The 13,055-nt window shown below is 30.4% G+C and overlaps 1 protein-coding gene across 1 annotated transcript; it reads right to left on the bottom strand.

Moving 5' to 3' along the window:
- Nucleotides 1–1,516: 1,516 nt before the first annotated feature.
- mahe (maheshvara) lies at nucleotides 1,517–11,837 on the bottom strand. The gene is made up of 3 exons (XM_065508749.1): nucleotides 11,389–11,837; nucleotides 8,149–9,657; nucleotides 1,517–7,544 (listed from the first exon to the last, which is right to left on the bottom strand). The coding sequence occupies exons 2-3, from the start codon at nucleotides 9,565–9,567 to the stop codon at nucleotides 6,204–6,206; spliced, it is 2,760 nt and encodes a 919-aa protein (XP_065364821.1). The 5' UTR covers nucleotides 9,568–9,657; nucleotides 11,389–11,837; the 3' UTR covers nucleotides 1,517–6,203.
- Nucleotides 11,838–13,055: the final 1,218 nt, after the last annotated feature.

The raw sequence follows: 13,055 nt of genomic DNA, 5'->3' as shown, positions 1-13,055 counted from the left end.
TCGACACCGCCATCTTCAACGATCGAAAATATATATGCTTATGGGTTAGCAAAAATATATATCCCAATTATGAAAAAAAATTCACCGGGAGTTTTTTCCCTTTTCTTATTTTTAACATTGAATTTGAAAAGGAAAATGGAAAAAACTCCCGTAAATATTTGGGCTGATACACTATCAGCCCAATTATGAATAAAAAATTCCGCGGGAGTTTGTTCCCCGGGAGTTTTTTCTCATTGAAATTGAATAGAAAAAATGAGAAAAGGGAAAAAACTCCCGTGGAATTTTTATTCATAATTGGGCTGTATGAATTGTGGGCAAAACATAACCTCACCATCGGTGGGACGATATTTCGCATACGAGAGTGCATAAGGTAACCTAGGTTTCCCCTGATCACCGAACAAGAACCAAATTGAACACATTACCATAAGTAGGAAATAGAGGCTCCTTATTGGTTGTTCGCAACAGACGAGGTGCTGACGGATCCTCCGACGATCACCTACTTGTTGGAGTTATTAGACTAAAAATATCATCAATTCGGCGACAGAATATAAAACCCTCACATAGACAGCACGAAGTGGGCAAACTCCAGCATGCTAGTGAGCGTGAAAGGAGAGGTATCGGAACATGAACAGTGTAGTGTAATAAAGAGTATAATCAAGGAAAGTGCTAGACAAAAAATCGGATACAGACAACATAAGCGCAAAATATGGATTACGGACGAGACCTGCGTGAAGTGCAGATGAAACATCAATACGTATCCAGATCACAATCATAAATGGAGTTGGATTTGCCAGCTAGCGACTTACAAACCTTGCAGGTATTTATTATTCGCTCTAGATAATTTGCCCAAATGTTATCTCAGAGACCTGTGGGAGAGTGCAGGTGAAACACCAATACGTATCCAGTTCATCAATCGTAAGTGGAGTTGGATTGGCCATGTTCTCAGACGCATCAATGACAACATAGCCAAGATGGCAATTGAATGGAACCCCCAAGGCAGTAGAAGGGCAGACCCCCTAACACCTGGTGGAGACAAATCGAAACTGGCACAGACTCAACTGGAAAGTCCTGAGCCGAAGTGAAGCTGATAGCACAGGATAGACCATAATGGAAAAACTTTGCTGTGGCCCTTTGTTCCACCTTGGAACCATAGGAATCAATATATGGAGTCGTAAATAAAAAATGTGGAAATTACAAACGGAATGACAATCGTATATATACCCTCCACTCATGATGGAAATAAAAAATGTATAATTTTAAAAATATCGATTATTAAACAAAATTTGCCTGTTTACCAAAAGTAGAATGATTTTAACACAAATTGATATTACCCAGGTGAGAAAGTCCCGTCTCACCTGGGTAAGAATTAAAATTGGTTAAAGTGGATTTGTGAAAAAGTAGATAGAATATGATTTATGCTGCCATAAAATGTCAATCTCTCAGATGCTGTAATAATTAAATGTTTTGTTTTTGCAAATAATTTAAATCAGCTTAAAATAAAAGAAAACAAAAAATGTAAATATTTTAAAAAAATAACAAAAAATTCAGTTTTTATTTGATATTGATTTTAAGTTTTTAGTGGTTTTTTTCGGGTGTTTTGTGGTTGTAATACAAATTATAAATTATTGCGTATACAATGAGTAATATAAAGAATAAAGAAAGATATTTTTAAAAGAAAAGATAAAATGTAATATGTATGTTATTAATGTAGATAGTAAGTAATTTTAATGTATATAAAACTTTTAAAAGGGTTTTTAACATAAAATTTCCTTTGTTTTCGCTGAGTTTTGTTTGATTTTTTTTTTAAATACATTTGGTTTAATATATATGATGTTTTAAAGAAAATATAACAAAATAAAAAAAATTTTAAATAATAATTATAATTAAACAAAAACAAATGAAGTAAAAGTAGTGGGGTTGTTTTTTGTTTTGATACTAAGTATTTAAAAAATGATTTGGAGAGAACATTTTCAAGTTTACATATTGTAGATTTGTTTTGGTAATGATGTCTTTTCTTTAAAAATTAAATGATTTATGTTTAATTCAATTTATTATAATCAATGAGAACAACAATTAATACAAAAAAATATAAATTTTATATATATATATTCAGTTGCCATATATAATATCGTATTCGTATGTAGGTAAGTATTAAATTAAATTTGTTTAAACAAAAACAAAAAAGTAGTCTTTTCAAGTTGCTTAAGGTTTTTTGTTAGTTTTTTTTTTTTATTTTGGAGAAGGACAGAATATGGTTTTAAAGCAAAATTTTTAGCACCTTGTTTAGAAAAATTTAAAAAAAAATAAATAAATTTTTATGTTTACCAATTTTTTTCTAAGGGAAATTAATTTAATTTCATTATTAATGCTTTTAGTTTGCTTTTAAATTTAAATATTTTTTGGAATTATGTAATATTATCACATATATATTTTTGTAGTTGTTTTAGGTTTTTATATTTAAATTTGCTATGGTTTACATACGATACAATATTTGTTTTTTTTTCATTAAGTATTTAAAAAAAAAAAAAAAACAAAAATGTTTGGGTACTTTTGTTTTGTTACCGTTTTTTTTTCAAGTTGTTTTAAAAAATAGCGTACTTTTTGTGGGCTTTTTTTTCTTTTTTGAGTTTACAAACAAAGATATGGGAAATTATTTTAATAAATAATAATTGTAAATGAATTATTATTTATTTCAAAAAAGTTAGTACAAAAAAAAAGAAAATTTATTTTAAATAAACTAAAAATTATAATAAAGATTAATAATGTGCCTCATGTCATCCATAAAAATGTTTTGTATTTTTGTTTGTTTAAATCATTTTTTGTTTGTTTGTTTTTAAGTCTATATCACATCACATTGTTGTATTTTTGTTTTGTTTCTTTGTTTTTAAATAGTTGCTTTGCTTGTTTTTGTTTCAATTTTTGTTCATTTGTTTTTCATTTCATTTAAAGTTTATTTGTTTGTTTGTTTTTGTATAATAAATGCAAAATATTGTTTTTTTCTTTTTTGAAGTTTAAGACAAAAAACAAAAACAACACTCACAGCATTCGTTATAGTAGTAAATATTAAAAAAATATATATATAATTAAAAATACGAGATCCTTCATTATTTGTTTGTTGTGGTTAATTTGTTTAATTGTATTTTTGTTGTTGTTGTTAAGTTCTAGGTTTTACAAAAACCAAATTCTTTTTTCGTTTTGTTTTTGTCGAAAAACAAAAAAATTATATATATTTATATAGAGTTTATACCAAAAAATTTTAAACATTTTTATTTAATTTGGAGAAAAAAAAAAAGAAAAATAATTCGAATTTCGAATTTCAATTTATTTCTTTTCTTTTTTTTGGATTTCTTTTAATGGTTTGTATTTTTGCTATAAATCTAAGATTTAAATATTAAATTCGAATCTTTGTTTATTTGTTGGTTTTTATTTATATATATAAATATTAAAATTGTAAAAAAATTTTATTTTTTACTTTGTTGTTGTTGTTTAAAACAGCATTAAAGGAAAATATAAGTTGTGTTTATAATTTAACTTAAATATTTGTAAAAAATCCCAAAAAAAATCATGTTGTCCGTCTACACGTTTGAGGTTTAGAGAAACAAACATTAATTACTACAGCCAAATTCACGATATTGAAAAAAATTGTTCGTTATTGGCGTTTTTTAAATGTTTGGGAGACCTAAACGGGGACATTTGAATACAGCAGGTTCTTAAAAATACTTTTATTTTTTAAAAACTCAATTGATATTCAGTTGATTTTTTTATTTTTTCAAATAATTTTGTATGAATAATTGAATAAGTTTTAAAAAAATTTTGATGCGCGCCTAATTTTTCTTTTATTTAGTTATTTTTTGAAACACAACACACATATAAAAGGATTCTTATTTTTCATTTTGGTTTGATTTTGATTTAATTAAAAAAAATAATATATTTTGTTAAATTTTTCAGTTGAAATAATGTGTGTATAGTAAGTAGTTGGAGATTGTTGTTTTCTTAATTCGAAAAGGCAGGCAGTGAAACTTAAATACAAATTTTTCAGCACATATAGATAGATTTTGTAAGAATGTTTTCAATAAATTCATCAAGTTTTTTAATTTTGTTGAAGAAATGTTTTTTATTCTGTAACACAAACAATTTCTTTTCTAAACAAATAACTATTTTTTTAAGGAATGTCATTGAGATTTTTAACATTTTTGGAAGAAACCATAACAAAATGATCTGCAGTTGCATTTAAATTTTTAAATATGATAAATTACAAAAGTTCAACGCATCTCAAGGCACTTGTTGTTAAGCCTTTGAGTGAGAAAAATAATTTTACTAAAGTGTCGTTATGAAATTGATGGGGGGTGGAAATCGATTTTGAAAAAGAATAAAAAAGTGTGATGTTTTCGTTTTGTAAATTACTTAAACATTGATTCATGCCTAAATACTTTTAAATTATCGAAATTCGTAAAAAAAACTTTAGCAAAATTGTTAAGATTTTGAAAATTATCAAAACTCTAGAAATTTAAATAACATCTTTGTTAAAATTCTTTATAATCAAAGTAGACAAATCTGAAATAGTCATAGCCTTTCTCCCATTTTTAAATTTATTATAGATTTTTTTAAAATGTTTTACAAAGAATATCTTGTATTTTTCTTAATAAAATTCAATTACAAAAAAAAAAATTCTTTAAAACAAGAAAATTATTTTCTTTTCAATACAACAAAGATTGAAAATTCTAAAAATCTGTATAAAATTTAGTTTCACCGCTCTAACCTTAGATATAATTTACTCTCTTCACTTTCGTTGTTGTTGTTGTTATTAAGAAATTTTAGCAAAGAAAGTAAGAAAATTGATCTCATTTTATTTGTATGGATGAATGTGGCGCATTGTATGTATGTATTTTTAATTTAATTTGTTTACCATTTAATTCTTTCAAAATGGTTTCATTTTCATTCATTCTTCTTTATATATCTTTTTTAATTTTATAAATTGTTTGATTTATAATTTAATTTTAATCTCAAACACAAAAATTATATATATATATAACACACACATATAATAATGACAAAAAGGCGGCTGCGGCGGCGGCTTTGGCAAGTTAATTAATTTAATGCATTTGCATCAATCAATTAATTAATTTAATTTTGTAAAAAAAAAAATGTTTAGCTTTTCATTTTGTATTTAAAAAAACAACAAAAATTATTTAATACTTAAATGCAAAAAAAAAGTTAAGTTTTGTTGCTCATTAATTAATTTTTAAATCAAATTAATTTTATAAACTTGTATTGATTTGTATTGTGTATTTGTTTTTTTTTTCTTTGTTGTTACTCATTGTAAAATTAAAAATAATTTATTTTTTAAATTAAAACAAAAAATAATGTAATTAATATAATAAAATTAAATTAATAATAAAAAAAATAGTTCACTTTTGTTTTTCAAAATTATAATTTTTCTTTTGTTTCCGTTTTCATTCATTAATTATTTGTTATTTATTACTATTGTTATAATTATTATCATTAATTTATGTTCATTCTTACACAAGGTTTAAAAAATCGTTACGTTTTTCAATTCAATTCGTTTATAACAAGCTCTGCTCTGTTAAAACACCTTGTTGTTTTCAAAACAAATTAATAATAATAGAAATTTTTTATATAAAAAAAAAATATTTCCTTTTTTAAATGTTTTTTTAAAAGTATAGAGAGAAAACAAAAAAAATAGGGGAAATGTTGATTTGTTTCGTTTTTCGTTTTATGTTAATTTTTAGGGAGTTTGTTTTGTTTTTCTTAGATGACCAGCATCTCTTTAAAGATGTCTTTTTTTAAATAAATGCTGTTCTCTTTTCTTGGTTTAAATTGTGGGGGTAAACTCCTTTTTAAATTTATTTTCAAACTCTTTTTTCCTTTAGGATCTTTTGGATCTTTAACATCATTCATTTTTTGTATGAAAAAAAGTTTAAAAATGTATTTTTTTACATCAATTCGTTTTGTTTGTTTTGTTGTTTTTTGGAGAAAAAGAAATCAGTTTTTTTTTCGTTTTTTCCATTAGTAGAGTGTGTGATTAATTGATATTTTTTTAAAATTATGTTTTTTATAGTTATAATTGATTAATTATTAATATTAATAATATTTATTTTTGTTTGCAAAAAAAATATATATATTGTATATATGAGGGAATTTGAAAAATGTACCTTTTTTTCGTGTATTTCAACAACAACAATTTACTGCTGCTGGGGTTGGGCAATTAATTCGGCGCCCTGGGTGGCTCCATTGGCGTTAGTGGCCACACCACCATTGGGTGCTGCCGCAAACTGATGGGGATGAGCGGCGTAGTAAGCAGTTGGTGGTGGTCCATATTGACCAGTGGCATAGGGATTACCGGCAGCTGCTGCTGCAGCGGCTAACATGCCACTGGCATCATACATATATGTGGGAGCACCGGTAGCTGGTGGCGATTGAGCTGGTGCAGCATATAAAGCTCCAGCTGGTGGTGTAGAAACATTGGGATATTCAGCGGGACCTCCTACCTGGCCGCCAGCAGCAGCTACGGCAGCTGCAATGTTGGCAGCTACACTGATTTGTTGTTGTTGCTGAGCTGCTAGGGAAGTAGCATCTTGTGGGCTATTCTGATCCATCATTTGTTTATTGTATTGCCCGGCAGCATTTTGTCCATTCTGTTGTTGATAGTCACGTTTTTGATACTGTTGGAAACGTGGTGTGTTGCCATTGGGTTGCATGTATTGGCCACGTGGGCGATATTGCTGGGGTGCCATGTAACCGCCAGCCTGCTGTTGCATATGTTGTGCCATATGAGGATGGGCCACATAGCCACCCATCATGGGACGTGGACCACTACCACCACCAGCATTGAAGGGAGCACGAGGACGATAGGGTCTGCCACCATCCTGGCTAGCACCGCCATTGTTGAATTGTCCATTGTTGCGGTTATTCCAGTTGCCCATGCCGCCTGGTTTGCCACCACCATTCTGCTGCTGCTGTTGTTGATATCCACCGCCAGCATTGTTGGCATTGTATTGTTGATATTGGGGTTTGGGTGTGTAACCACCACTTTGGCCTCCATTTGCTTGATAATTCAAAGGATTGTTGCGCTGTTGTTGCTGTTGATTACCCTGATTGGGTGTCTGCCAACGTTTGTTGTTGTTATTGCGGTTGTTGCCGCCACCGCCCATAGAACGCGCCATATCCAAGAGAGCCTGAGAGGGCTGTTGTCCAGCTTCCTCCAACACCGATATCAATTCTCTAGACTGTTTGGCATTGTCGGGCGTAAAGAATGTATAGGCTGTGCCCAATTGTTGGCAACGTCCAGTACGTCCAATACGATGAACGTAATTTTCCGACGAATTGGGATAATCATAATTGATGACATATTGCAAGTCTTCCACGTCGAGACCACGCGAAGCCACATCGGTTGCAATCAATATATTGGATTTACCATTGCGGAAATCTTTCAATACTGAATCGCGTTCTGCTTGGGTTTTATCACCATGTATAGAGGTGGCTGTGTAGCCTTCGCTGCGGATAATTTGCAATATTTCTTCAACCTAAAAAGAAAAACAAGCAAAGAAAAAATACAAGAATTATTAATTAGATACTTTGTTCACTATTTTGTATAGATACTCTTTGAAAGAATCAACGTCAAGATTTATAACGTCACTTGTACGACTTTTAAGATATCAGTTTCAAGTGAATGATATTGCATGAAAAATAAGCAAACATTCGTCTTATCGAAATGAGAATTTTAGTAATTGTAAACACAAAAAACCCTTCACCAAAGTATATTTTAAGATAAGAACTGAAAAATATTTTATTACAAAAATATTTGTTGAAAAAATTTTGGTAAACTAATATTTTTTTTTGGTAAAAACTTATTTTGGATGTTTTTTGATGAGTATAAAAAGATGCAAATTCTATACAACATGAGAACATTCTCAGAATTCATGAAACATCTAAACATTTTAAGCACTCTTAGTAAAATTATCACTTCTTTATCAATATTAAAGATGGAAGGATTTTTAAAATGGATAGTATTGAAATAAGAAAATTTAAGATTCGATAGGTATTAAAATTATTAATTTTGTAGCCTCACAATTCTTACCAAAATCTTTATAAATATTAAAAATAAAAAAAATACAGGTTTTTACTTACTTTGATTTTCGTCTCCACGAATATAATAATCTTATTATTATTGTTGGCGGCATTATTTTGATTAGGCAAAATCTCATTCAACAGCTTCACCACCAATTGTGGTTTCTCATTCTCCTGACAGATTTCGACAATTTGACGAATGTTATGATTGGCCGACAGATTCATGGAGCCGATATTAATTTGTATGTAATCGTTGAGGAAATCGCCAGCTAAAGCTTGTACTTCTTTAGGCCAAGTGGCAGACCACATGACGACTTGACGGTCGGGACGAATTTGTTCAATGATCTTACGAATTTGGGGTTCAAAGCCCATATCCAACATACGATCGGCCTCATCCAAGACCAAATAAGTACAACGTTGTAGATTAGTGGTACGATTTTCGAGGAAATCAATCAAACGTCCGGGTGTGGCAATAATCACCTCAACACCACGATCTAAATCGCGAGCCTGTGGTACTTTCGAGGAACCACCAAAGATGCAAGTATGACGTATCTCGGGTTTGCACAAATGACCATAATCACGGACCACCGATTGAATTTGTTGAGCCAATTCGCGAGTGGGTGCCAAGACCAATGCAATAGGTCCATCGCCGCGTTGTAGTGGTGGCTGATTGGCAATATGCACCATAGCTGGTAACATATAGGCCAACGTCTTACCCGAACCAGTCTGGGCAATGCCAACCAAATCGCGACCCGACAAAGCAATGGGCCAGCCTTGAGCTTGAATGGCTGTGGGTTTAGTGAAACCTTGACGTTTCATTTCCTCAATTGTGTACTCGGGCAAGGTGCATTCTTCAAATGAACCAATTGGATGGGGAATTTCATTGCCGGACACAGTGATTTGCAAATCAGCACGCATATCCGAAACTTCTTGTTCGCTCATGTTCAAAGTATTAGGATGGGGAATGTAAAAATTCTTCTTGAATGGCTGCAAGTCAACCCATTCTGGTTTGCATAAAGTACGACCGGGATTTTTGGCCTTTTCACGTTGTAACTCAGCACGTTCTTCCTTCGACAGGGAACCCAAATTGATGGCTGGCTTATACGAATTATTCGACTGATAGCCACCATTGCCATTCTGTGGCTTCTGATAACGTGGCACAAAGTTGGGATTGTTGCCACGAGGCTTGTAGCCGCCAGCGGAATTGTTATAAAAACTTTGAGCTCCATTAGCCATCATGGGATTAAAGTTATTGCGATAACCACCACCATAGGCAGCAGTCTGGGGATTACCACCATAACCACCACCCATATTATTGGGTGCTCCATAGGTTGCACCTCCATTTCCAGCTCCTCCACTTGTCGAGCGTTGATATTGTGGGCGATCACCGCGTGGCGCATTGTTTATATTGCCATTAGCGTAATTGGCATTTGGGGTGCCGACACCTGGGGCCGTTGCAGTATAACCATTGGGATACATGATAATGATGTGTTTGATATACAAATATTCTTACAAACAAATATCTTTTTTACAAGCTTTTATTATAGTTGCTTGTATCTTATAGGATTTCTAAAGAATTTTAAAAATGCAAAAGATGATGGATTATTATTGTTTTCAGAAATTATTTTGGATATAAATTAAAAATGTGGGTATAAATTTATGATATCGATCGGTTTATCAGTTCTTATAATCTTGCATAATGAGAATAGGTTTTGAAACATTCTACTTTTTTTACACGACTAACGGAAAATTATTCTGTCGAATTAAATGGAATTAAATTATTGACACATACATAGATTTTTTCTAATCTATTTTACTTCAAAAAATTACTGTAATCGAAATGCGGTTTCACATGAAAAAGCCGAGAGGAAGGGTTTTAAACTCTATGGTATATCAAATACCGGATTCGCATAAAATAGTTATTTTTTATTGCAGAGTTACTGCCGGACGAAACAATTTTAAACTATGTGGTATATCGAATACGGGCTTCGCATAAACTATTTTTTTTTATGGCCAGGATTTTGAACTCTATGGTATGTCGAAAACTGAAATGTTTTGAACTCTATGGTATGTCAAACACCGGCTTCGTATAAAACATGACCCATAACTCGCGAATAAGAAAGTAAATATGACATAAGATACATTCAATTAATGCCTGAAGCATAGACTGTTCATAATAAAAAGATGTTCCTCAGGTAAAAATTTGGTAACAATCCGGAGTGGCGACCAGATTTTCATCATTTTTCCACGATTTATTATATTAATTTTTTACTGATAAAAGTTTGATAGGTACATATTAGTATAAGTAAATATTTTTCGACCACAGGACAGCCAATATTAAATTTTTATTTAAAACAAGTCATCTAATTTTTATTTCATAAAGCACAACTTACTATAAGTTCCAAATGTTGGTATTACTCTTCCACCATGTTCTCCTAAATGTAGATCTTTTAATTTACTATTACTAAATATTAAAAGTACTTGCTGGAAAATGAATTAGGTCAAATGATGAAGTTTGATACGAAATTGAAAAAAGACCTTGATTTAAAAATTGTACCGAGCAGAAGGAAAACTTTGGCAAAGAAAAAAAAATCGTCACACTATTAAACTAGTTTCGGTATAAGTGACTAATAATGAGTGTTAATTTTTGTCTCCAAATTTGTCTGTATAATTTCAACTTCTATTATTAAATTAAATTTATTTTGCTTAAAACACACAAATGCTGTACTAAAACCATGCATTTAAACAAAATTAAGATTTTGTTTAAATTTTTGAAAAATACCTTTTCTTTTTACTTTAAAAAAAACTTAACTGCATGCACTAACAAAAAAAAATGCTGTATACGATGGATGAATTTCACAAAAACCTTTGTCTACGGATAAGTGCGCAAATGTTATCGATTATTATTCTTCGGCTTCGGTCGGTCGTTTAGTTGACATATTTTATCGGCAAACAAAAATTTTATGCAACACTCAAACACCGAGTAATATTACAATTCAACTTAAAGCTAGTCTTTAAAAAAAAAACTAATTAATAAATAAATTTCCATCAGATAATTTAACATGCACATATTTAACAAGAATTGCCAACATTTCAGATTTTTCTCAATTTTACACTTTAAACATGTGGTAATTCCCTTCACTTTGGTTTTTTTTTCAATTAACAAAACAACCCCATTTTACACTAATTTCACAAGAACTTTGGCAACCCTTTTATGTCTATACACACAAGTTTTTTTTTCGTTTCGTTTTTTAGCAAAAAAAAAAACTATTGAAAATGATGAAATATGTATGAACTTACCTAACTTTGCTGTTTTTATATATTTAAACAGAGTTTTAAGAATAAGATGATGCTTAAAAACTTTTTATTAGAATCTATTTAAGTTCCAGTTAAAAGTTTTATTTTATTCAACTTATTTTTATTAACCAAAGCCGCCGCCTCGCTTTCTAATTTTTTTTCTTCTGGTAAGTCTTCGTGTTACTTCTTTGTGTGAAAAAAATGAAAAATCGATTTTTTTTCACTTACGTAGGTAGTTTAATTAAATTGTATTTTATTCCTTGCTTTTTTATTACTTGAACGAAAAAAGTAATTGTGTTGCTTTTACGTTTTTCGTGATAAATATATATTTATATATTAAGTTGCTACTAATATATGTATATCTACTAATATTAAATAAATTAATAATATTAATACTAATTTATTTAAAAAATATTTGCAGCAAAGCGAGGAACGACGTTGGCTTTTCCAAACCAAACTAAAATAAAATGGCTGATTTGCAGTGATGGAAATTTAGCTATTTTCTCGTTAAATTTATCGATTATGAAAGCAATTAAGCGGGTAGAAAAGTATTTTAGCGATTTGTTGGAATTCTAGCGATTTGTTCAGTGTTGCCAATTTAGCACATTTGCTGCTAGATTTAGTTCATAGATAATTAATTATAATGTGAGTGCGATTCTACGACAAGTAGCAATTTTCATTGCTAAGCACAAAAAAATGTCGGCAGAACAACAGCACAGCGATTGGCGATTGCTTTACAAATTTTTTTCCACTAATTTCTTTGTTTTCTTACTTTTGGTACATAAATAAATTAAATGTGTTAATTAATCACATCGAATCATAGAAAGAAGAACTGAACTTATTGCTTAGCAATAATTGCTCAAGCAAATCAGTAGAGCAATCATTGCACAATGGATTGTTAACCTAGGTCTCCACGTAGCAATATTTATTGCTGCAATTGTCAAATTTGAATGCGTCAATGAAATTTGCGAGTGTAGACCGCAAATTGCCATATGTAGCAATCTATTGCGCAATGATTGCATTACTGATTGCCTAAGCAATTATTGCTAAGCAATAAGCTGTCGGTACAGTTGTCATTAATGTAAAATGTCTTCTTTCTATGATTCAGTGCGATTAATTCATACATATTTAATTTATTTAAGTACCAAAAGTAATAAAATAAAGAAATTAGTGAAAAAAATCATTCAACACAAAATATACCCAAAATACACATCAGTTTTTTATAGAACGTCTCGCGTTGAAAATTTTATATTTGTGACGAACGTTTTCTCCACCTAAAGCAATCGCTGTGCTGTTGTTCTGCCGACGTTATTGCTTGTGTGTAGCAATAAAAATTGCTGTGTGGAGACATAGTGTTACTTATCAACATCGCAAATTTTATGAACGCAATCAAATATGACAATTATATTGCTACGTGGAGACATAGAATTTTAGTAGTAATATTTGCCTAGTGGTAACACTGCCAGAATAAATTGCCATATTAAACAAAATAAGAAAAAAACTGTTAAAGAAAATTGTAAAATGTGCTTCATTTGCGTGTTTTTTTAATTTCGGACTAAAAGATATTTTTAGCGTTTTGAGCAGCTAAAAGCAGCCGGAAAGTTTTCATTACTGGAAAGATATTACCAGATGTTTTATAAAACTACAGTTAGTGGCCAATTTTAATTTTC

The sequence above is a fragment of the Calliphora vicina genome, chromosome 4, assembly GCF_958450345.1.
Source record: "Calliphora vicina chromosome 4, idCalVici1.1, whole genome shotgun sequence".
Taxonomy (NCBI): domain Eukaryota; kingdom Metazoa; phylum Arthropoda; class Insecta; order Diptera; family Calliphoridae; genus Calliphora; species Calliphora vicina.
The sequence above is the reverse complement of the archived record's forward strand: the minus strand, read 5'-3'. Positions and strand labels throughout refer to the sequence as shown.

Bases quoted from the DNA above. Each gene is read 5' to 3' on its own strand.
- mahe (XM_065508749.1), bottom strand. From the start codon at position 9,567: ATGTATCCCAATGGTTATACTGCAACGGCCCCAGGTGTCGGCACCCCA. The intron at 7,545-8,148 runs GTAAGTAAAAAC...TTTTCTTTTTAG, and splicing joins TCGTGGAGACGAAAATCAAA to GTTGAAGAAATATTGCAAAT.